The 24568-nt window shown below is 39.2% G+C and overlaps 3 protein-coding genes across 5 annotated transcripts in view; all 3 read left to right on the plus strand.

Moving 5' to 3' along the window:
- Positions 1 to 27: 27 nt before the first annotated feature.
- Positions 28 to 4919, plus strand: LOC110069118 (uncharacterized). Its single transcript, XM_020776576.2, has 2 exons — positions 28 to 1254; positions 2332 to 4919. The coding sequence occupies exons 1-2, from the start codon at positions 855 to 857 to the stop codon at positions 3021 to 3023; spliced, it is 1092 nt and encodes a 363-aa protein (XP_020632235.2). The 5' UTR covers positions 28 to 854; the 3' UTR covers positions 3024 to 4919.
- A 785-nt stretch (positions 4920 to 5704) lies between these two features.
- LOC110069121 (uncharacterized) lies at positions 5705 to 10390 on the plus strand. The gene is made up of 2 exons (XM_020776581.2): positions 5705 to 6040; positions 8870 to 10390. The coding sequence occupies exon 2, from the start codon at positions 8915 to 8917 to the stop codon at positions 10052 to 10054; it is 1140 nt and encodes a 379-aa protein (XP_020632240.2). The 5' UTR covers positions 5705 to 6040; positions 8870 to 8914; the 3' UTR covers positions 10055 to 10390.
- A 632-nt stretch (positions 10391 to 11022) lies between these two features.
- The window catches only part of LOC110069047 (uncharacterized), a 15979-nt gene continuing 2433 nt past the window's right edge, over positions 11023 to 24568 (plus strand). Inside the window, exons 1-6 of one of the 3 annotated variants that reach the window (XM_089287804.1) lie at positions 11023 to 11255; positions 20396 to 20635; positions 22000 to 22146; positions 22776 to 23006; positions 23385 to 23534; positions 24147 to 24377. In XM_089287804.1, coding sequence (XP_089143930.1) covers positions 11186 to 11255; positions 20396 to 20635; positions 22000 to 22146; positions 22776 to 23006; positions 23385 to 23534; positions 24147 to 24377 — 1069 coding nt within the window. In that variant the 5' untranslated portion in view covers positions 11023 to 11185. Of the gene's footprint in view, positions 11256 to 12209; positions 12506 to 16648; positions 16856 to 20395; positions 20636 to 21999; positions 22147 to 22775; positions 23007 to 23384; positions 23535 to 24146; positions 24378 to 24568 lie in introns of those variants that run through there. The other 2 variants (XM_020776494.2, XM_089287805.1) reach the window with 2 other exon arrangements.

Genomic DNA, 24568 nt, shown 5'->3' on the forward strand with positions numbered 1-24568 from the left:
GGCCTTTTCACGGTTTCTGACGCCATCTTGCTTGGGGGGCAAATACGGCAAAAGTTACAAAAGTATGGGGGAAATGGAGAATCTGATATCTAACAACTCACGGAAAATTCGAGTTCTGAAGTATTTATGAATTAAAAACTGAAGTTACCGAATAAAATCTCATTTAAGGGGAATAGCCTCGCTAGAAAAGCCACAATGATTAAGGTTTTCATTTCTCCATATATTTGTCTGTAAAGCCGAGTCGCAAATTGCGGTAAAATTTAGAGACATTTGTATGAAAAATAATTAAAAGTACAATTTCTCGCCTGACATCAAGTTTATGTTCTTCAAATTTCGTCAAACAAACCCCCTGCTAGATATCTGTTCCTTATGACTCGTTTAATATTTAGAACGTCAGTCACTCAACTTATTGGGCATCGAACTTATAACTTTTCTCATACATTTACAGCAATTTTTGCCGTGTTTGCCCCCAAGCAAGATGGCGTCAGAAACCGTGAAAAGGTCTTTTTTAAAGCGTTATTTTCTCACGTGAAGTGAATGACCTTTCGTAGGGTCTTTTGGGAAATGCCTGCATAACATTAGAATGCAGTAGATTCCACTTGCTATAACACCCGGTAAATATCTCGAGCCCCAGGCCGTTTCCGGCCCCAACATGGTCGACATTATTTACTCTCCCCAGTCCTTTTGCGCTGTCTCCTGGCTACCAGACGACAGTCGAAAAAATTCCCTCTTTGCAAACACAAGTAATGAAAATTATTCTGCAAACCCGATGCATGGACAAATCTCTTGAAGTCGAATTCGTACTGACTAACGTGAAATTTTCTCGTCGTTGAGAAGATATTCACACACACAAAATGAAATCTCGTTTGACGGTGATTATGGTGCTTTTTTGTCTGGTTGTCCTTGAGGGATTGTTGGTGGGTGTCTTGATCAACTGGCCTTCGCTTATAGAGGCACCGAACTCGAAGATCAAAGAAGCTTTGTACGTTGATTCACCAGAAGCAAGTTCCGCTTACCTGTTTCAACGAAAGCGATCAGATAATGTTCTTTTATTTGTGGCAGTTTTGAGTCACGCAGCCCGAAGAGCGAGACGGGACGCCGTGAGGGAAACGTGGTTCACAGAATGTAAACAAAGGACCGAGGAAGTTTATTGTGCATTTTTCACCGATCAAGCAGGCTTAGATAACAAAACAAAAAATGCTGTTGTAAAAGAGTACGAAGAAAATGATGACTTGGTTTTCCTTTCCGTTGAAGGTAAGCGTGTCGGTAATTAAGTTATTATGGTTGTCATTATCATTTCATATAAATTTTAGAATAGCGCGGTTTATATTACAAATCCCATGCAGCGACACAGCCATGCATGCTTTCTCTCAAATTTCTTGAGTTCTGTCTCGACGACAGAGCAACCTGCATAAATAACAATAAATCGAAAATAAGATGATTAAATTCCTAATTTCTAAATAATGGCTGTGTTCGAGGTTGTTTGTCAGTCACGCATATTGGTGCTTCCTGGCGTATCATGGGCAATGGGGACAAACATGGCGTTTTGAGAGCGCTAGAACAGGAAGGAATTTTAAAATGGAGCTTTGAATTCTCCGGCTAGGCTTTCCGTCTACACCAATCCGTCTCTACTGAACGGAGCTTTTCGAAAATGCTCTTCAAACCGGAGGAATTTGAAAACGCAGGCTTTGCGTTTTAGTTTGGACAGAAAAGATTTTGAAAACGGAACTTTTCAAAAAATGATGACGTTACGATAATTATGACATTCCCTTAGCCGAGATTTACTCAAACATAAATCCAAAATGACCAGTGATTGTTGCGTTTTCAAATTGCTCTGGTGTAGTGTACATGTGGACCTAAAACATTATATAATAATAAAGATCTTTCAACAGGGAGCCCACTTCACATACATGTGGTTTTCAGTGGGGCATTCGATGCGTTTTCAGTAACGTTAATATTTTTTTTCCCATAAGATTGGTTTTCATTGTTACGAAAGATTTCTTCTGGACTATGTGTAAATCGGATTTTAGAAATTCTCGACTTTATCAGAAATTAGTAAAGCATTCCGGCCAATGTTTTCAGTTCCATAAGCATCCATTTTTAAGAATTTTCCCGCGGGATTTATACAAATGTTTGGAAGACTTAAAAATAACCTATCATGTTCCCACATCTCAGTTTTTAAATACGAGCAGTTTTAAAAATATCTTGCCTGATCCCTTGAGAGACTACATACTTTTGGCGCTCTATTAGATCTCTCGACTTTAAGATCGTGAAACAGATATTTTTTAAAAACGTTCCCAGAACTAACCATCGCCTTAATTTTCTGGACAGATAATTTAGCTTTTGCGGAGAGGCTTCTTCAGACCATGGACTGGGCATTTAAACGTTACAAGTTTGACTTTTTCCTGCGAATAGATGATGATCATTTTCTTTGCCTGGATCGCCTTTTATATGAGCTGAATTTTCGTCCAAAGCAAGCACTTTATTGGGGATTCGTTCACTGTCACCCCAAAATCGTTCGCGCGGACGAGGCGTGGCTGATTCTAACACGCGACCTAATCGAGGAGATTTTGGACAAAAGAAATTCAACGCTTCTCTGCTCGCCGTACGGAGATCAAGCAGTTGCTCTGTGGATGATGGACAGCGCCAAAAATGTCACTTATTTCATGGACAACAAACGTATCATCCACAAAAGCGCCGGGAAAGATCAGAATTTTTTACTTAACAAGGATGTATGTATGCAGTATATGAGTCTTCACGGGACGTACCCGAGATCCATGCGACAATTTTGGTTATCTTCCCATATTTTGCGGGACAGAGACCCGTTGACTATATCGTATGATATTAACGTTATAGAACCATTTTCAACGCTTTGTCGTTTTCCGCCAGTGTTTGACTATAGAGGCTTTATAAAGGAGTTCCAGTTTGAACCCAAGCCGTGCTATGAAAATCCTAAGTGGTCTGTTTCAAAGAAACCTCATGTCAGTCGAGAGGAGTTTGGGGAGAGATATTCAAAATATTAGTAATGTTTGTTTATCATTTATTGACAACAAAAATTGTGTTTAATTAACCCTTGAAAACGTTTTGCTCGATTTATCGTTCGCTGGCGAACGACCGACTGCTATTTCATAACAGTAGAGCTATTCAAGTTGATCAAGTATCGTTTATTATTCTGCATAATTGCTCTTACAAAAGAGGTTCAATTCGACGGATACAATCTAAACTGAGCTTGTTGCTTTTGAGTAAATTTGGTAGTTTTTACCAGTAGAGAATGTGCATAATTAAGCCTTCAAATTAATTAATTAATTAAGCCTTCAAATTTGAAAGTGTATGGAGCCCACCTTGGAATCAAATTATCACATTTAACTCACATTTTGCCAGACAGGATGTTATAAAGCTGTAATCTAGGTCTCACAAAGCTCCCAGCTTGAATCTCCTTGACTGTAGCGCTGTATATGTACGATTTTCCTTTGTTAAATACTGCAAAAAATCTACACATATCACGTTACAAATCCACGGGGGGTCACCTGTCAATTAAAAACTTGTCATAATTGAAAAGACAATTCTCTGTTCTTAAAAACCGTATGTCATGTTCCGTACTTGTCTTTCCTTGTTTTGCTGAAGAAGCTGTCGGTAACTGAACACTTCAAAACAGCAGCGCAAAAAAGAAAATTTAAAGGGTTAATCCACGATATACCACAGTCAAAGCTAAACAGCATATGTCAGCCTCCCCTTTCTTCTATCAAATGCATTGAAACAATAACCTTTAGAAACTAGGAAACGTTCTCACTTTCACAAGTTTCTCCTCAGACGATCGCAGCATGCGCGAGGTAGCATGCGCAGGATTTTTGCAAGGCTTAATTACCAGCCGCTGTTCCAGAAAGGAGCCCGCGCTCTTCCCCCGAAATCTTCTCGGGAAGGAACATGGACCGGAGTCGGGAAAGCGGCGGAAATCGAGTCCAGATTTTTGCCAATCAAAAAATGCGAACATTTTATTTGCAATTTGAATTTTTCATATTCTCCCACTGTGTACTTGACAATTAAGTGATATGGTTAGGAGAAAGTAGATATTGGTCATTCTGAGAAGTTGCCTGCTAATGTCACCGCCTCCTTTAGGCCCCGTCCACACTACCGGAGGAATTTCAGTGAAAACGGAGGTTTCACTCTGAAAACGCAGCAAATGTTTTAAACACACTATATATCGCAGGAATTTAAGAAATCACGTGATTATCGTGACGTCTTCGTTTTCGAAAAGCTCCGTTTTCAAAATGTTTTCTGTCTACACTACAATACAAAGTCAGGGTTTTCAAATTCCTCTGCATGGTTTGAAGAGCGTTTTCGAAAAGCTCCGTTTTCGTGACGGATTAGTGTGGACGGTAGGCCTAGCCGTAGAAATAAAGCTGCGTTTTCAAATTTCTCCCGAGTAGTATGGACGCTGCCTTAGCAACCGGCTTGTTTGCTGATCACGCGAGAGATGAGTTGGTAGGCTAACTATCTCAGAAGCTATTTTTCATGCTGCGGCCGCCCTATGATGACAGCTAAAAGCTGTTCAGTACTAACTATAAAAACAGAGATTAGTTTTCTCTAGGTTAAGTTCTCCAGAACTTGATAAATTCATTTCTTTACCGTGAGAAAACTTCTCGTCTGTTCTCAGTGGAAACACTACTTTATCTGTCGCATTTCCGAAACTCTAGCTGTAGAAACACAGAAAGTGCCTTAGAACTTGTCTAAAGCAAATGTTCAGAGGATGGTGCTGAGAGAAACATGAACATAATTGAAAATACACTCAACGGTTCAAGTAAGTTATTTTTAGCAAAGCAACCAAACAAAACCATGCAATTCAGTAATTGTACTTTATTTTGACTTCACCAATTGATCACTGTATTGTAAGTACGTGAAATAAAGTGAAGAACAAAGAACACCGACAAGTTATCATCTATCAATCAAAAGCGTCTTTCAAGTGGCTTTAGTAAATTGGCCTGTAGAGTCTTTGTGTGGGCAGTGTAATATTTTCTATTCGCCGAGGGATTTTATAATTACTCTATACAAGTTTATTCACCTGGTTTATTTACATTACTGTGGCGTGTTGAGCGGATTTGCTAATTAAAGAGCGCAAAACGGTTTCGCAGATAATACAATGAAACCACGAAAATTCCGATCTTTTGTGTATTAAAAAGCTGTTGTTTTCTAGCTTCAAGCCGCGGAAATCCGACAATTTAAATCGTTTTCGACAAGGGCAATATGAGAGGCCACGAGGTACATAAGAACCAATTTGAGAAGTTTACTTTGGAAACAAAGCCCCTCAAACAGTTTGGATTAGAATTTGTATGTAATCCCCTTGAAAATAAGAATTTTGTCTTCATGGCTAAATCATAAGGCCCTTTTGCGATTTAAATTGAGGGTAGTTTCCTTTTTCATTTCTACATGCAGTCATACATTGTTGTAACCAGACAAAGTTTTAGAGAAAGAAGTCATTAAAGTGACTACATCAGTAAAATGAACAAAGAAAAGAAAGTTTTCATAAATTATTTTCAATGGTATGCGTCTAAATGTGCACATAAGTTTTAGCCATTACTAGAAGCGGCAAACTATTGATTCCAATTTGATTCACATCTGTGACTCAGTGCTAATTATGTTATGCCCTTTCTTTGACTGGCCCATTGATAAAAAACAAAACAGCACATAACCATATACCCAACGTGAAATCTTTTGTTATTTAATGTTCGTGGAAATTGGGCGTTAGTTATACATCAATGAGCAAGGCTCGTATCTGTTTTTGTGCTTAAAATTTCATTGTGTGTTTACCGATAACACATGCTAGCACTCAAGACCCTCTGAATTTGAAGAATCTTCTCCTGCAAGTCGAAAGTTTACATCCCTGACAGCAATATCATGACGGCTTTATCTTCAGCAATGACACAGTGTAGCCCAACTGTCGTGTTTCAATAAGCTTATTCGGAAATTCTTGTGAGCGATTCTACTAAGCTAATCAAGTGAACGGGCAGTCGCTCTGAAACAGAAAGCGTAGTCACTGGAAAAGGTAGGGGCAGCTTCCTTTTTATTCAAGACTCGTTGACAACTGTTGCACTAACATCTTGATTGACTTGTAGTTGGTATGGGAAGTTTATTTCAAGAGAATGATAAGCTGCTTGTATCAGTCGGACAACTCGAAGTTTATTCACCCAAGTCGTGAAGCTCGCGTAGCTCGGACCAGTTCAAAAGTTTATGTGAATTGTGGTTTTTTAAGTATCTTTTAATGTCGATGTTTCTGTCCGCACGGAAGACGCCGATGTCTTTTACTTAACCCTTGTAAAGTTGCCAAACTTGGACAAGAAATTCATTCGTCCTTCGCTTGTTCGAAACGAGACAAAAGTGCAGTGTTTGTAAACGCAAATTGTTCCCGAATCAATATCAAACAGTCATTAAGCATATTTCGGAGGGCGCTTATTGTAATTATAACTTGTAAGTTTCTTCTTATTTAATTTTTGGGACTTGTTTAGTGTCATTTGCTTGGTGTATGTAACACTTAGTGAAAGTATGTCCGAACCGGTAAAAGCTCACTTATTGCCTATCAGGTCAACAAAACCCTTCACAGACCCGAAGGCTGCCCCTGACTGTGAATCTTTATAATTTGCCAGTGGTGTGTAAACCAACAATTAATATTGTTTTGCTCTTATACATGTATATATATAGCTCGCTTGATTAGATAGAGCAGCGATATCTAATATACCGTATTTTCCCTATCAAAGATGGGTTATTTTCAATTTTTAAAGCATTTTTTTCTGCGCGAGATGTTACGCACGTTTGATTCACAATGTGTTCCCCACATGAGTGACCGTGTTACTGCTTTGAGAACCTTTTCTGCGGTATCATTTCTCCTCGAAAGAATGCTAATAGACAGATAATTGCTCGTTTGGCTCCAAATGCGTTGAAACTAATGATCGGGAACAACTCGCGTACAAAGGAAATGTTTAAGAGGTTGTTAAAAATAGAAAACAGTAAGGAAAGGTTATAGTTTTAGAGTCGTTTAGCGTTGGCAAAATGTGTCTCAGCTCAAAATAATTTTGTAATCAACTTTGTGCTAAATTGTGCTAAGCGTGTTTTTTAAGCTGATCAACTTTTTCAAGTGTAACCATAGATGCCAATTCCTGTTTACTAATATAGGTGCACTCAAGATTTACGTACGCACTTGTGAAAATGACAGAACGTTCCTTAGACGTAGAATTTATAATCGTTCCATTGATAAATTTTCTTTACTTTCATTCTCATAAAGACGATCGAAAGAAAGACTCAATCACGTACACTGAATGAGGGCCCGCAGAGCGTGCAAAAATATTTGCAGTCGTGACTGCCGGAGGCAACAGCTGAAAGTAATTACTTTAAGAAGGAAAGTGATTTTCGTGACTCTTCATCCATGCAATTTACACATTTACTTATCACGTAACGTATACAGAAGATTTTATTTTAAGGTCACTATTTTAAATGTTTGCGTATAGCTTTAAGGCCACTACTTAAGTGCCAGTTGCATTGAAAAAACGTGCTCAATCTAACTGCAAGTGTTTTTCGATTGCCCTAGTGATCTTTCCGAGGTGAAATATTCAATCAAAAGATATCGAAACGTCGCTTTTTAATTAAAGACGAAACAACCCTGACAAAAAAAAAAACATTTCTGTTCATGATGTCTGGCAGTACGCCGTGGTTGCCAACCTTTAACCCGAATATTGTCACCATCACTAAAATCTCGGCCAGAGTCATTCGTATCTGTTTTCATACATCACGAATCTTGTTTATTTAGTCTCCGACTCGTTCGTCAATGCTCTTGGTCAGTTTATGTCTTCTCGTGGCTTGTTTCCTTGAATTTGTCATAAAACAGTCAAGAGAAACTGGAATTTGATCACTGGAAATGTTAATTACCATGTATAAACCTGCTCGGGCAAAGCACGTGAGTTGAAATAAGGAAGCAATTAATCGGACTTCATTGCCGACGTGACGACATTAAGAGCCTCTCTGGTGAAAATGATACACTGTTCATCGAGGTTCAATTGTTGACGGAGATTTCAAAGGGGTTCTCACGTATCGATTGAGTCTGACTAATTTTAACCGCATTCAAATGACAAAACGTGTTTTTCTTCCGTCAACTGCTAAAACTGTGTCTGAGAGCATGTTATATAAAAATAACTTAATCAATGACTAGCAAAAAACGGCTCCACCTACTCCTTAGTAACGATAAACAGATTGAAACATCAAAAGCACAGAAAATCGTGTAACGATTATTAGTCTCAGTAATATAATTACAGAAAGATGACAAAAATAGCCTAATTTCTGCAGAAGTTGTCAATTAGGTTTATTAGAAACGATAGGACCATAAAAGTTCCGTTTATAATATCAATCAGTTCTAAAGTTTCCAATCTTTCCCCACAAAAATTCAAGATTGGTTTTTCTTGCCTAATATTGTCAACAGAAGTGCAATGTGTACATCGTAACGAAGGAAACGCGCTTAAACTTTCATGGAAGCACTTGAAAATGTTTCTTTTCTGAGAGAGTCCGACGTAAGAGTGGGACTAACCGAGAGCATATATTGCGAGGCCAAGGCGTCAAAATAGCTGTTAAACGGAGCTTTTAATATCCGAAAAACATGTTATGCATAACTCGAAACATGCGTATTTGTAATGTAGCGCATAACATTTAACACAACATTTAGATGATTCTTGTGGCTTAGAGGAGACGAAAAGAGGAAAGCTCAGTAGATTTATAACAAGATTTGTCGATTTAATTGCAGGAGATGCGGTGAAATATTCCTTATCAAGGTAGTGCTTGGGAGGATAATTCAATTAGTCGAATATCTAATATCCTCTCTTGTGTTTTACAGGGAAACTAAAGAGGTCTCTTACCCGCTGGTCAACTTGAGTTTAAAATGGAAAGAGTAGAAGGCCTTGATTATGTCAATAATGAAGAGGGCCTAACATTTGCAAGTGATGATGATCAATACACAGACGATGAGGACTTGGGATCGGATTGTAGCTGCTCGACCTGTAGTACGTGTAGTACATGCAGTACGTGTGAGATGTGTCACGCGGAAGAGACTGGGGAACTGAGTTATGACGACGAAGAACACGACATTCCCGGATGTGAACACGATCTACAAAACGATATTCATTATTTCAACAGTGATAGCGACAATATGGAGAAACTGACGCACTTACAAGGCGACGAGTTACATTTTTCATCGAAGAACGGCTTCACAAAGGACGATCAGCTCATTATTGAAAAGTTTGCCAACGTTGTAGTCTTGAAAGCTGATGCGTCGCAGTTTAAGAATGGAGGTTACTTCACAGGCGATGATAATTCACAGGAAATTCTTCTCGGTAGTAAACAACGGAAGAAGAAAGTGACCTTTTTAGATGATTCTTCGTCATCTGATGAAGTCACGCAAGCCGAGGCATATTCTATTTCCAGTCTCTCTGACAGTAGCACGAGTGGCTCGTACCCAGACTATGCGCAACCTCTTCAAAATGGCGACCATTACGACAAAAACGTCGAGAGAGACCAAGACGATGGACAGAAAAATAATTTCTCCGAAGGAGAAATGAAGAGAGAATATCATCGCTTGAGAGGCGTTTTGAAAACGATCGATCCTCTTAAATTGCAAGCTATACTAAAACACAACTTGAAAACCAAAGATCCTGAAACGATCAATGCCTTAGGCACTTTACTTCCAAAGAGCAAGTTTACCGCTGACACTGTTCACTGTGTTCGCTGTCACAAGGAGTATGATCCTCACTATGGCAGAAAAAGATGTACGCTCCACCACCCGGAGAAAGACGTTTGCAAAATATCCCAGAACTCTCTAGGCGCTGACTTCAAGTGCAGCTTGTGCTCAACATTGTTTACTCTCCAAGGAGTCTGGGACTATAAATTAAGCAGTGTAACCGAACAGAATTGTGGGGTATGCTTTGATGGCGTTCACACGCCTGATCCTGATGAAGTTAGTTACCAGCCCTCTGGCGCGGCGCAGTACTGTGAGGACAAAGGCTGTATTGAATTTTACGTATAGTTAATTAAGCGCTAAATCCAATTTATTTTCGTATTTAAGTAAATTGCCACTCTCTCCGATAGTAGCCGTGAATTTTACTGGTTGTTTTGCCGCTGTTCAGCCTGGTAACCAGACTTTTGCTCTTGTACTGTTTTGTTTACAGTACGAAATGGCGGTCACCTTGTCGGCGCACTAACGAAACTTCGGCTGGAAGCGAGCGAGTAGGTGACGTATCTTATCAAATTGAACGAACCAAGAACATTGAACGACGAACATCGAAGACTAAGAGACTAGACTTAATTAAAACTGACGAGACTGCTATTAAAAAAATTCCATGGAATACACATCCTTCATCCACCCAGGAATTTTAAATTTTGTCAGCTTCTCTGTAGCCTGAAATGTCAGTCATCTTCCGCTCTCAACCTAACTTCCGGACGAACGAGTCTCTCGCCCGGAAATAGGTCACTTTTGATATATTAAAATTCAGCTTGATAGCCGGAGGCCTAGAGGACTCACAAAAAAATAAACATGGTCGTTCAATTCCGTTTGTTTATGTCCTCCAGGCCTTTGTGCATCTCTATTTTTTTTCCAAGTTTATTTTCTGTCTCTACCGTCTGGCACTGCACCAGCCTCATACGCAGACACCTTAACAAGTTCTCTTGTTCATTTTGCATTTTAGCAACGAAAGTTTTATTTTATCAGTCTTCAATTCAACATCTTGTTACGTCGATCTCTTATTTAGACTGCTGGCAGCCGATCTCTTTGTGTTGTTTGTTTTTATCCATCCGTGAACAAGAACCCAAAATGGCTGTATGGACGAAAAGAGATTGGGACCAGACGACTGAGTTCCAGTCAAAAACATCTCGCCTCTTAATCCCTGCTAATCCATGATTTCGAGAGAAAAAGTCGTTCGTGTTTTACACAACCGACGGAGCGATTTTACAATACCGGACCACTTATTAACATATCCCTCAACGCTTCTAAGAACGAAGCATATAGAGACAAAAGGAACCACTTAAATTCATTGAGATTCAAATGAGCGGCCCGGTCAGTCTATGACCTAGCCACACCGACTGCCAACAGTTCTACCTCATAAAAGCACTTTGGAAGGTGACTGGCAAGAGTTAACAAAGAACTTGGGAAAACTGAAATATGACAACATACTGTTCTTCTGGGAAAATAATTTTGGTATTTGCCGCTGTTGTGTGCTTTGTATGTCCAGGTATGTATGATATGAATAACAATGCAGGTCAATAAAGACCTGAAGTGGCCTGAAGCTCCTGTATTCAGTGGTTTGCTAAGCTGTTTAATTGACAGCCTTTCGTTTACGTAGGAAAGCGGAAAAAACGATAAAGACCGACGTTGCTTCGTCATTATGACGTCAATGACATGGCATTTGTATTCTGCGCTTCCTTAAAAAAAAAAAAATTGGCCAAATTGGCATAATAAATGGAGTTTCAACACGTCTGATGAATAACATCTCGTGCGCTTAACAATCAAACTTGTTCTTTCATTTCTTTAGGAGGCCATCTTGCGAAAAATCAAAAACGTTTCCGCCCGGCGGGCATAGCCCTTCTTCATTGCGTCACGCTTAAGAAGGACTGACCGAAACGTTTGCATTTTTCCGTAGCTTTTCTTTCAGTGTTACGTAACTTTAAGTTAAAAATCTTGTAAAAGTCAGTGTGGAGAAAAGAACATTAGTTCCAAAAGTCTCATGAAGAAAACGAGAACGTAAGAAAAGACGTTTGCCATGTTGTTATATCTGATCAAGAGAATATTCTCTTGATCTGATTAAGTATAAACCTTGCCTTTAACATTGGTCAGAACTAGGAATCTGATTTTAAGGCGGGTATGAAATACGGTAGAGAAAATCGCGCATTTTGGTCGGAAATAGGGAAAGGGTTGTGGAAAGTCGTCCGCACACCCCCACCCAGTGTTTCTGGTAGTACCCCCCAGGGAGTCGCCCTCGGGTGTTGGTTGCATATGCGGACACTTACCGTAACGTGTCGAAGGCCACATGCACAAGCAACATTTATCATACATACGTCACTTTGAAATGTGACGTATGAAACTTGCAGCAAAAACTTTGCAATATCTTTCTGCAACTACCTTATATTTAAGCTGCTGGCTCTTAGTGTTTACGCAAAAAGGCCGTATGGACAAAAAGAGATTGGGACGAAACGACTGAGTGTTGCGCTTATGTCTCGTGCCAGTCTCTTCTGGCCTCTTAATCCCTGGTAATCCATGATTTCGAGAGAAAAACTCGTTTTCTAAAAAGACACAGAGTGCCAACAGTTCAACCTCATAATAGGTCCGTAGGACAAAATAGAAAAATCCATTTTGCGCATTGGAACAAGACCATTAAGGCCAAGCAAGTGCTTACAAAGGACTTGGGACAAAATATGGCAAGATATTGTCCTACTGGGAAAATAATTTTGGCATTTACTGCGGTTGTCTGCTTTGTATGTCCAGGTATGTATGAAGAACAATACGGGTCAGTAAAGACCTACACGCTCTTATATAAATCCTTAAGTAACTGAGGATGTGTTGAAGTGGCCTTAAGTTCCTTCATTTTATGGTATGTTAAGCTGTTTAATTGAAGGCTTTTCATTAGCTTAGGCAAGCGAAAATGAACAAGAAAAACCCTACGTTAACCAGCGTTAACGTGTCGTGCATCAGTACGCCATTGACATGGTGATTGTAAAAATATCTTGTACGACCTTTTCTAAAAAAACTCGCTAAATTTGCATAATAAATGAAAAGTTGAACTACGCAAAAACTTTCCCAAAAATTGAGTATGCACGTTTAGACTAGGTTCTTGAAAAACGTCAAATGAATAACATCTCGAAATAAACAATCAAACTTGTTCTAGCATTTCTCTAGGGTTCGAAACTGTCTTACGAGGTCTCAGGGACGTGTTCTCGCGTTTCTTGTGGTGTTAATATATTGATAACAGGCGTTGTTTGTGTAAGTGGCCGCAAGTGTACCCAGTTTCGCGCAGGTTACACTGAAAACGATATACAAGACAGTTTTTGGGTTACATTGGTAGAATTAGTTCGATGTTTTACGTACTTCAGTCCGCGTTTCTACTCATGGTGCCCAGTTCAATCAGTTGGATGCCAGGATATGGAAGCATGCTATTGTTCCTAATCTCTCTGGTGAATTTAACCGGGGGAGGGGGTGGGTTTAGATGTGGGTGTGTAGGAACTCAAACGTCTAATTTTGGAGCTTAGGTTGCACGTTGTCACTGTGATTATTATTATTATTATTATTATTATTATTATTATTATTTTGGTGATGGTGGCGGGGCGAAATTTGAGCCTGAAAACGCTTGTAAGATGTTCTTCATGTGACATGCTATGGTGTTTCAATAAATCAATGCGAACGTCACCTGGAAACCTACCAAAATGTTTTTTTGTTGTTGTTAATCAACCCTGAAAGGGTGTTCTTACAAAAAAAATGGTTCTTATTAAAAAGAAACGGTGTAGGTCAAAAAAGTGAGCTTGCTATCAACATATCTGCGGTAGTGCGAGGGTCGTTTTCCTTCATACTCAAGGGTTTCTTCAGAAGCAGAGGACATAAAAGGTCATAAAAACGTTGAGTAATAATCAATAAAGCGAAACATTTTTTTAAAGGGCTCGCAGAATGCATCTGAAATGACAATAGGGAGCTTAAGCAAGGACACCAAGGGTCACGCGCAGTAAAAACTGGATTTTTTTTCCAACTGCGTATTTCGCTATTATCCAGATCTGTTCAACAAGCCGATCGGTCTAAAAACCTGCTTAAACTACATATGTAATACAAGCGATCAATCTGGAAAGGAATTACACAAAAAATTGGCTGTCGTGGCGTTCGTTCTCTAAGATATACAGAACTTGGACATTAGACAGTCCATTGGACATTAGACGCGTTGTTGTAGTGAACAATAGTTCGTGTAGTGTCATCGTCCGGCTGAGTAGTTCTGAAAAGAACTGTTGTTAGCGACTGACGTTTCAACAACCTTAGCAGAAGTTATCTTCAGAGTCAAGTGAATAGTGCTTGCCAGGCGATGGTGATGTTATAAACTTGTTGGTATTGGCTGTAAGACTCGCGTAAAGTTTGTCAACAGTCAGTGGTCCGTTCTTGTAAGATACGGTCCGACTATGTACGATGAACAATGATTTCTAAGGCGTGTTCATAGCCATTATGCTGACAATAAGCCTTTTGTTTGGCGCTTTTTTTTATGCGTACAGCATGCCAAGCATTTTCAATGAGCTTTTCTCAAGTCTTCCCTTCATTGGATCGATGTGATAATTACACCAGTAATTGGAAATAGATTAAAGTTTGGTATAATGTATTTTATAGAGCAATCGATATTTCCCTGGTAACAATAAACAAAAAAAGAGAAACTGAAAATCCGTAAAACATGAATTTTGCGCTCAGCAGATGTACATGTTGCGGCCCAATGTGCCAGGTGGCTCGAAAGGGAGAGTTAGGTGTACCTACTAGGCTAATTACTAGAAAAGAAAAAATTATTATATTTTTGTATATGCCATTTCATTTTACCTCTTTTACCGTTTGATTTCGAGCAAATGCTGAAATTCTTCAAATCACGCTTTTTGCATAATTATGAAAAATGAACCGTCAGTTAAGATAAACACTATATTTGGAAATAACATTGCTTCAAAATAATACCAAAATGTGTCTTGAAGCTGTGTTTTGAAGCAATCCGGAAGATCTTATTGCTTTTCTCTTTCGTGATCTCGAGAACTATACTTTTTCGGAGCTCAGTCATAGTATTTTGGTAAAGTACAAAATTATCTTTCATTTAAATTGAAGGAAACCTGAAAATAATAGTTAATTAAGATAGAAAAACACCAGAGATAGCAATAAACCATAAAGAAACAAGGATGGTTAAGGATGGAGAAGATTGACACGGATTACAAACGACGAACTTGAAAGATTTAGGCTAAACTTTTCAAGATGTGCAACCGTGACGAAGCTCTTTTAATGTACAGTGGAATCCCGAATTTTCGAACCTCCAAGGGAAACGAAAATTGGTTCGAGGAATCGGATAGTTCAAGAAATTGGGGGTAAAATTACAGTGGTATACTGAAGAGATGGAACGACTTTTGATTCGGGTTATCGGGAGGTTCAAAAAATGAAGGTCCGGGATTCCACTGCACTCGGCTAATAATATGATTTCTGCGCATTTTTGCACTCTGGGCTAAGGCTGAAAACAATTCGCGCGCAAAGTGTTGGAAGAGGTGTTTGAAACTCATTTACCACCTCGGAATTTGCGTGGATTCTCGGCTCTCAGTATATTTTGCAGATGTAAGATCTCAGCGCCGGATCAGTTAAAAAACACGTCAAGTAATTTCCATGTTGTTAGTTGAAATCTTTTGTTAATTCTCAGCTGTCTTTTAATCAAAGCCCATACAGACTCTTGGTACACAGTAACCGTCACACAAGGCTTAACAAAGTTAAAAAAAAAAAAATTCAAGTCGTTCTTTTCCTTTATTCACGGCAGGTAACAAGTAAAAACGGACCGTAATGGTTTTCCGGTTTTTGTTTTTCAAAATGCGATTCAGGGTGTGTATGCCCTGGGGGGAAGGGGGGGGAGGTGAAGTGGCGAGGAGGGGGATAGGGAAAGTAGTATAGGCTTCTATTACCTCAGAAAGGACGCTACAGGGAAACACTTTTATCAACGTGACAGGGTTACTTGATATGTCCTTCATTTCCAAGTGGAAAGTCCTCCCCCCGTATATACCAGCTGTAAAATTGAAGCAGTCTCTTTGTCTCTCGCTAAACTAACACGCAGAACGAATGCGCCGCTCCCGTGATTGTTGATGATTGTTGCCACTCTAGAGAAATTCTGCGTTCATTTAGCAGAAATTGGAAGAAATTCAGACAGGGTTTTCACTATCTAGTTTAACAATGAGATTGAAAAGAAAGCTCTAATATCTGCCAGCAAGGATAATTTCTTCAATACCTCCTTTGACGGAAACGGGTCATCGCGAATTCCCATCGATTTCAAAAATTTTGATTGAAAATTATGTAAACAGGTCGCAACACACGTGTCACCAGACTACTCGAGTTTGACACTCACTTAGCGAACAACGCTAATAAATATGCCGCTATCACGATCAGCTTTCAAAACATTGAGAAATTTCTTTCACTTGAATAGCTAGCGGCACTTTCTTTATATCAAGCGTGTCTCGTTTTCAGTAACCCTCTTGCGATTATAAAGTGAATAAACTGATTTTGCAAAAGAACAGTTGCCCTGAGCGACGAGTTTTGCGAATTTAGAAAACATTGACTACTAGTAGCTTATTCATTATTACCTTTTTCACTGCTCTCAAAAAACTCGTTCACACATTTGAAGCATTATTGCAATTTTCATTTCTTAAACAAAAGCGCAAACTGTTTCCGTTCAAATCTCCACTCCATCCTTTTAACAAACACCGCCTACCTTCTTTACTTGCAAGATTCTGCCTCAAAGCGTTTTTAATTACACTTCTGTTAATAGAGCTGGCGCCGGACAATTGTTTGTTTGCAGCTGTCAAAAAACTCTTTTTCTTTAAGTTATTCCTTGTCTCTGGAAATAATCCCATGCTAATTTCGATGATTATTTACACGAGATGCGGGGTATAATAACTACACTGCCTTCCTGTGGGTCTATCCATTTGCTGCTTCGCCAGGCCGAACAGGGATCCATTGACTGGTTCAGCTGATAGCTGCAGTTGCATTGCAAACCGGTTAGAAAACAGCACACTTTTACTTTCATCATGGGAGTTCACCAATTCGTTCTACTTCTTACGACGATACAGTTATGTTACCAAGGTATTATCTGTTGTTATCTATATCTTGGATGTGATGTGTTTTGAATATTAGTAGCAAGTATTTGTAATCATCTAACATTTCAAACAGTTAAAACAGTAACCGTTGCGAAGGAAGGGGTTTAGAAATCTGGTTTCTCGCTTAACCCGGGGTACAGTGTTGGGCAAAACATTCTTTACTCACTCGCTTGGAAACAATCAGATTTAGTTATCAGCTCATGTTTAAAGGGCTGAGGGAGTTTGTTTAAACAAATTATAATCTTTGGTTAAACTTTCTCGTATATTATTGAGGGGGCAGGTATATTTATAACTTCAGAGTGTTTCAGAAATGACACAAGAGATACGCCCCCCTCTTAAACCCGAAGTAAAGTATATCTGAGTCAAAGAAACGCAGAGCTGAAGCTGTTACGATTTTCTAAATCTCAAACTTAACCGGAAGCTATTAGATATTACGATGACACGTTTTCCGTAAGCGACGAGGCTAGGCAATAACCAACAACTCCCAGCAAAAAATATAAGCAAGCTTTGTGACTTACGCAAGATTTGACACAGATGAAAAGTTTTACATTTCAGCGATCACAAGTTGCGTGCACCCTACCGGTTTCAATCAAAATTTTAAAAATTACGATAAAATTACACTTCCTGTTTTAAACTGAATATTCAGTACCTTGAAAACCAGCTAAGGAATAGATAACGCGTTTCTAACTGAGCAGCACAAGGAGTTAAATTTGCTTTTAACCAAACCTTGAAACCGGCAAAACCTTTTCACCGCGTGAAAAGCAACAACAGCCAAAAAACATGTTATAAGCGAGGGAGATTTTTAACGTTAAACTTCTAACGTATCCTTCACCGGTAAATTGAAGAATGTCTAATGAATTGGAAAGCTCTATCTTTTTATTTCTGTCAAATTTATTAGTTGTCCTGTTTGTTCGTGGGGTAAAGACATTTATTAAAACTCTTGTACAACTCAAAAAGTGGCATGCAAGGCCCATATGCACATATCATTCAACTTCGCTTTTTCAACGTATTAAGTGTTTTAGTCATGCTCGAAAAGGTCTATAGGTTTTAAATTAAAAACAAAGACCAAATAAGTTCAGCAATAGAAGTAGCAGTCTAAATGACTGAAGCTTTTTTTTTTTTTTAAACAAACAAACAAAAAAAACTGAAAAAAGATTTTTCCACCTCGTTGATAAACAAATTTTCAGCCGGCCTTTCTCACCGAAAGCTACTCTTTATGAGTAAATTACACTAAGATTTATCAGCAATAATGAGTTAATTCTGATTCATTTTCCTCGCGGAACCAATGAATTATTTTTATGTATCTCCCCATGAGTTCACTAGGAAACAGTAATTTTTCGCATTGAAAATCAGACTGCTGCAGGTTTTCCAATTATATTACGTGCTCTTTTTTTAATAATATTTTCTTTTCCAAATTACTGATTTCTTTTTTTTGGGTTGGACCTCATGTGAAAGATATATGAAATATCATGTTTTTTTGGTAAGTACGTCCTTGGAAATTTTGTCATTATTTGCTTGATTTCTTTCGATTACAGATTTTTCAGTAGATTTAAAGTTGGTACTTGGGCCCCGTAAAAAGCAAATTTAATTTGTCAGGAAAACTTGAACGGCATACAATATCCATGAGAAACTATATTAAACTAATTCCATTTGAAACAGCATTAAAAAAAGACTACTAAAAATCTGAAATTGGTCTCGTGAGACGATCCAAAATTTAAAGAGTTTGAAGTCACAAGATTACATAATAGCTCTTGCATTTCATTTTAATCAATTCCATTTTCTTGCTAGACTATAATTACAAACGAGCATTTCCCCTTTGCCATGCAATTTGCCTCTAACCTGTTTTTTTCGGGTCAAGCCCGACCTACTTTAAGGAAACAAGCGGGGTTACTTATATCTTGCCATTTTCGAGGCAAAACTTTTTATTGCAGTTATCGCAGACATTTTGCCCGCGAAAAAGGATTAAAACCTTAGCCAAATAATCCATAACTACCTCTTGGCCTGTTAAGATCCACCTGGCAAATTCGGCTTGTTTCCTAGTAAGGCCAACTCGCTAAGAAAGCTTCGATCTCACAATAACACACAAATATTTTCTGTGTTCATCAAGCAACAATTAAAGAAAAAGAGTGTAGTTTGAGCCCTTTGCCAAACTGGCGGTCTGAGACAGCAGTAGTTATATACAGCTGTTCAGTCGAAAAACGCTGTTCGTAATGTTGGTTTACTGCTTGATTGAAGCTCAAAATGTCTCAACGCGATAGAAAGGATCAAGCAACGTCAAACTATTACTACCCATAATTCCAATCGGCATCGTCGCGTAGTACGCTTTTATTCCTTTGTGAGACAAACTTCTACCCTGCGAGACTCAGAAAGTAGAGGGAACCAAAGGCCTGAAAATCACGGGGAAAATTACTCTAAAATACATTCTATCTCGACTGAGGAAGTTTGAGAAACAAACTATAACCTAGCTTTCTTTTCGAGGGGGTTGAATAGGGGTATGCAAATCCGCCGATCCGTGCCTTTTTTTCACCAAATCCGTCGATCCGCCAATATTTTTGTTCAAATCCGAAACCATGATCGTGCACAACCACATCCGGAAACAGAAGTGTAAAATTTCAATGGTAAATTGGTAATTTGGTTAATTTCGCACTAATAGTAAAGAAAGCAAGATGCTTGATGACTTTAACACAGCACAATTCCAATAAAAGTCTCACACCTGAGTTTAAATGAGCTTCGTTTGAAAAAACTTAAGAAATAAGTTGGATGAACTCATTAACATACCGACCAAGGCTGAAGAAAGATCTATGACCCAAATTCCGTTTAGGACCCAAGATTCGAACATCAATACAAGCATAATGCGGAATCCGCGCCAAAATTCACAGCTGATCCACGATCCACTGTGTTTTCAAAATCCGCGAATAAGCTCTATTTACCGCAAAAATCCACAATCCGTGCGCTTTTTAAGGCCAAATCCGTCGATCCGAAAACCTATTCACCCCTCTCCTTTTCATTACCAGCCAAATAAATATCACACAACACATTTTTCCTGTACGAAGACCTGTGATAAAAGTAGTTATTTGTAGAAGTGTCTCTTACTCAAAGATTTCCTAGAAGGCAGCGGTTCGAATTTTCTAAAATTTATTTTCTAAATTGCTACGAAACGAACGAGACTTTTCGCTGGGAACGATGGTCATCTAAAAGTACAGTAGTTACTCGAGGAAAAATGCAAGCAAGCATGGAAATAACTCTCCGTATAGGAAAAAAGATGGCGGCTGCATATCTAACCACAATATCATGCAAGCCTTACATAGCCCATAATTTAACAACTCTCATTAAAACGTACAAAAACTACGTACAACTTTCAAACCTAGCATACACAATGTCGTTAGCACAGGGACAAATATCACATAAATATGGCTTTCCTTGTACTTGTTTTCGCGCACTAAGAATAGTGGGTAAATGTACCAGTCGCTATCGTTTTTGGGGACTTAAAAATCTTTTCGTTTTGTTTTGTTTCTCTTCCAAGCAGCCGTGGCGTGGCAATGCAGCAACTGTGCGGTTCCATATAAAGCCGTGGGCTGCTTCCAGGACAGTCCAGCTCGTGCACTCAAAGAACAAGTGCTGAATGAGCGCGACCCAAAAAGTAAAGTGTACAAAGGCAACAGGATCGATTGGACGAACTGGAATAATTACATGCCAGCGTTTGCTTGCAGATGTGCGGAGATTGTCAAGGCTAAAGGCTACACTGTGTTCGGCTTGCAGTTCTACGGTAGGCGTTGGCAAACATCCCCGGGGGAGGGAGAAAATTCCACATAAAAAGGACGGCGGTTTCCCGTCGAAAATTTTGAAAAGAATCCCTTAGAGGTATCAAGATCCTGTTTTGTGGGCGTGGCTTGAAATTTGTTTCACTCTTAAGAGAAAAAAAAAATTCTAAAACACATTATCTGCTGTAATGTTTTTTCGGCTGAACACCCTAAAAGGTACCACGAAAGCTCCTGCTGTGGAGCTTTTGAGGCTGAAGGCCCTAAGAGGTACCAAAAGCGATTTCTTTTTATAGCCCCTAAAAGGTGCGACGAGCATCTCGTCTTTTTTATATGGGAGTCTGCCCTCCCCCTGGGTCAACATCCAAATTCTCATTAGTGACCTTAGTACAAGTCATCTCTTGCAGGTTGGGAGAATTTAACGATAGAGATTTTTCTTACTCCGTTTGATTGATTTAGTTACAGTTGCGCACCGCTCACATTTTTGATCTCAAATCATTCAGTTCCCTGCGATATTCTTTTTCAGTCGCATTTTCTGTCGGCTATTGAAAGCCATACTATTTAATTTCTCCAGGGAGCTGGAGATCGCGGGCTCTGAATTTTATTTACTTGCAAGCTTCATCGATGACTTTCCCTGTCTTTTTTTTGTTTGTTTGTTTCCGACGAAACAAACTCCCTATATCTCAGGAAATCAGCTATGTGCGGATGTTACGCATTCAACAAGGACTTTCTTACTTTTTATTAAATAAACACGAGTATTTAACCGGAGAATAAACCACGCGTAAAATTCATACGAGACCTAAGTGGCGTATTTTCCACATCCTCACTATTGAACCAGTGAAGATATCGATGACATTTGCCGTTTTTTGATGGTTGTTTGTGCAAACAGTCAGTTTGTCTATTTGAAAATTAGATTATGAGCTCGAGATTTCCATCGAGTGATAGTTGACGAGGGTGCAGCCGAGAGCGAATAATCTAATTGTTTTAGTATAAAACTACTAGTCGTTCAAAACTTTATCTAAATCCTCTTCACAGACACCTCGAAAACGCCAATAAGCGGCCGTCATTTTTTTAACAAGCTTACACTGCTACGCTACTCACTATCTACAACAATAGTTAGCCAGTGAGTAGCGGAGCCAATCAGAGAACGGCATTCGTGATAGAACGCTAGTAGATTTATATTAGATAATAAATAGAGAAGTGCGGGGTGGCTTGAAGATATGAATTTCATTTTCTCGTGTTTAAAACAATATTTTACCACTCGAAAATATAATTCATATCTTCGCGACGCCGCCTAATATCCTCTCGACATGGCATCATAAAAGTTTTGTTAAATAATCATTTTTAAACTCCATCTTTGCTTATATTTTAGGAGAATGCTGGAGCGGGGCTCCTGGGACTTACGACCTGGACGAGATGAAGAGTTCAGAGTCTTGTATCGCAGATGACTACAAACAGTGCAGCCATTTAGACAGGAATTGTATTGGAAATAAATGGACTAACTTTGTTTTTGAACTAGGTGAGGCTATTTATTTCACACTGTGAGACCCCATCTACACTATAATGGAAAAATTTTGGAAACGGAGATTTTACTCTGAAAATTGGATCAAATGTTTTCCGTCCACATTACGACGGAGGAATTTGAAAACGCAACAATCACCGGTAGTTTTGGATTGTAGGCTCGATTACCAGCCGCTGTTCGGGAAAGGAGCCCGCGCTTCTTCCCCGAACTCTCTTCTCGGGAGGAACGTAGACCGGACTCGAGAAAGCGGCGGGAATCGAGCCTATTTGGATTGGTGTTTGAGGAAAATTCGGGCATGGAACTGAATCACACGACTCAGTCGTAACGTCAACATTTTCGAAAAGTTCCGTATTCAAAACGTTTTCTGTTTTCAAATTCCTCGGGTTTGAAGAGCATTTTCGAAAAGCTCCGTATTCATGACGGATTAGTGTGGACGGTAGGCCTAACCGTAGGTATGAAGTTGTGTTTTCAAATTTCTCCGGCGGAGTGTCGAGGGGGCCTAAATTTCCAGGTTTCTTTCAATAGTGCAAGATCCAAGGCAGGAAAGATTTTATCATTATATTACTCAATGATGGTTGCATTTTCTCTCCGGAGCCCTCAATCCCTGTATTTTATTTTCTCATTAGAACCAGACTGTGATATAGATATCGAGAGGATCGGTTGCTTCAAAGACAACAAGAAGAAGCCTCGTCCACTTCCTGACTACATTATGACGGACAGAGAAAAGAAGCTGGCAATTTACAGTGGCCAATCAATTGACTGGAGGAATTGGGACGTGTATCTTCCTAAATTCGTCTGTCGCTGTGCTGAAATAGCTAGAACAAAAGGCCATGACACATTTGGGGTGCAGTACTATGGTACGCGTGTAAAGAACACCGCGAGAAATCTTTATGGTTTATGTAAATATTAAATAAATTACAATATTTAGAGAGGAAGCCACATCTGTTTTAGCTGGTGTTCATGCAAGTCCTCTATCCTGGTCGAATTGGAATTTGGAGATGCTGGTTTTTGTGGAGGGAGGAAAACAGGAGAACTTGGAGAAAAACCTTCGGAGCAAGGCGAGAACCAGCAACAAAATTAACCCAGAAATGGCACCGGGCCGGAATCGAACCCGGGACACATTGGTGGGAGGCGAGCATTCTCACCACAATTTATTTATTAATTATTTCTGTTCATCTAGCGTAGATCCTAACCTTACTCATGGTTAATAAGTAGTTATTATGTTTATTATTCAGGTGAATGTTGGAGTGGCCTGCACGGAGAACAGACTTACAGCAAACTGGGTATTTCCAACAAATGCCAGGACAAATGCTTCGATAAGTGCAAGCCTTACGAGAAATACTGTGCAGGAAAAAATTTCGCCAATGCAGTTTATCGACTTGCAGGTTAGTGATCAGGTCTGAAATTTTAAGTTAAAGCTCAATGAAAAAATAAAAGGCAAAAACGTACGAGGGAGACTGAAGTCATACGGGAAAAACTGAATTCACGGTAACGGCAACGGCAACGAGAACGCCATCAAACAAAAGGTTTAATGAGTAGAACAGTATTTGTGTATGTGCGTCATAAATCTTTGTATGTTTCTTTGCCGTCCACTGCAAAACGACAACGTGAAATGACTAACCTCTGCGTATTTTGGAAAATGCAAATGACGGTGGCTAATTTTTTATGTATTTTCATTTGGAATTGAACGCTGGTGTTATATATTTAGCTTGAGCAAGGTCTGAGACCAGTAGACTCTGAACAGATCTAGACAACTGCGAAAATTCGAAGGTAAATCTTACTAAGCGTTGTCCTCGGGGTCGCGCCCGTCATAGAATTTTCTCAACGTACGTAACTTTAATTCAGAACTGGTTAAAAGATAAGAAACGCTTAGCCTCGATCTGCAAGAACTACTTAGAACTATTTGAATTTATTAACGAAAGATAAAACAATCTGATTCGAGAATCTGAAATCGGGTGAGGTCCATGAAATTCACATCCGGGTTCTTCTAACTTCAGATGCTCCGTGCGAGATTACTTACCAACCTGTCGGTTGCCATGGTGAAGACTCGTCCAATCGTGCGTTTACTAAGGAACTGTTGAATGAGATGAAGCCGAACAGTCCGCGATTTAATGGGGTTGTCATGGAGTTTGGAAACAACTGGCAAAAAGGTTTCACCAGATTTTTGTGCCGATGTGCAAGGGCAGCCCATCTGAAAGGATACAGCATGTTTGGAGTATACGATCATGGTAAACTGGCCTGTTTGAAAAACTTTATCATAATATTTTTCAACCTCAGTGGGTTTTTTTGATAAAAGATAAAGCAATTCACGACAGTCTGCTTAATGAATAAGATTTCAACTAATAAACAGTACCACATGAAAGTACTGCTCAATAGCATTCATTTGAATGGTCACACACTAGGGTTTCATCCACAAACT

The sequence above is a fragment of the Orbicella faveolata genome, unplaced genomic scaffold (assembly GCF_042242905.1).
Source record: "Orbicella faveolata isolate gen_17 unplaced genomic scaffold, um_ofav_v1 contig_15, whole genome shotgun sequence".
Taxonomy (NCBI): domain Eukaryota; kingdom Metazoa; phylum Cnidaria; class Anthozoa; order Scleractinia; family Merulinidae; genus Orbicella; species Orbicella faveolata.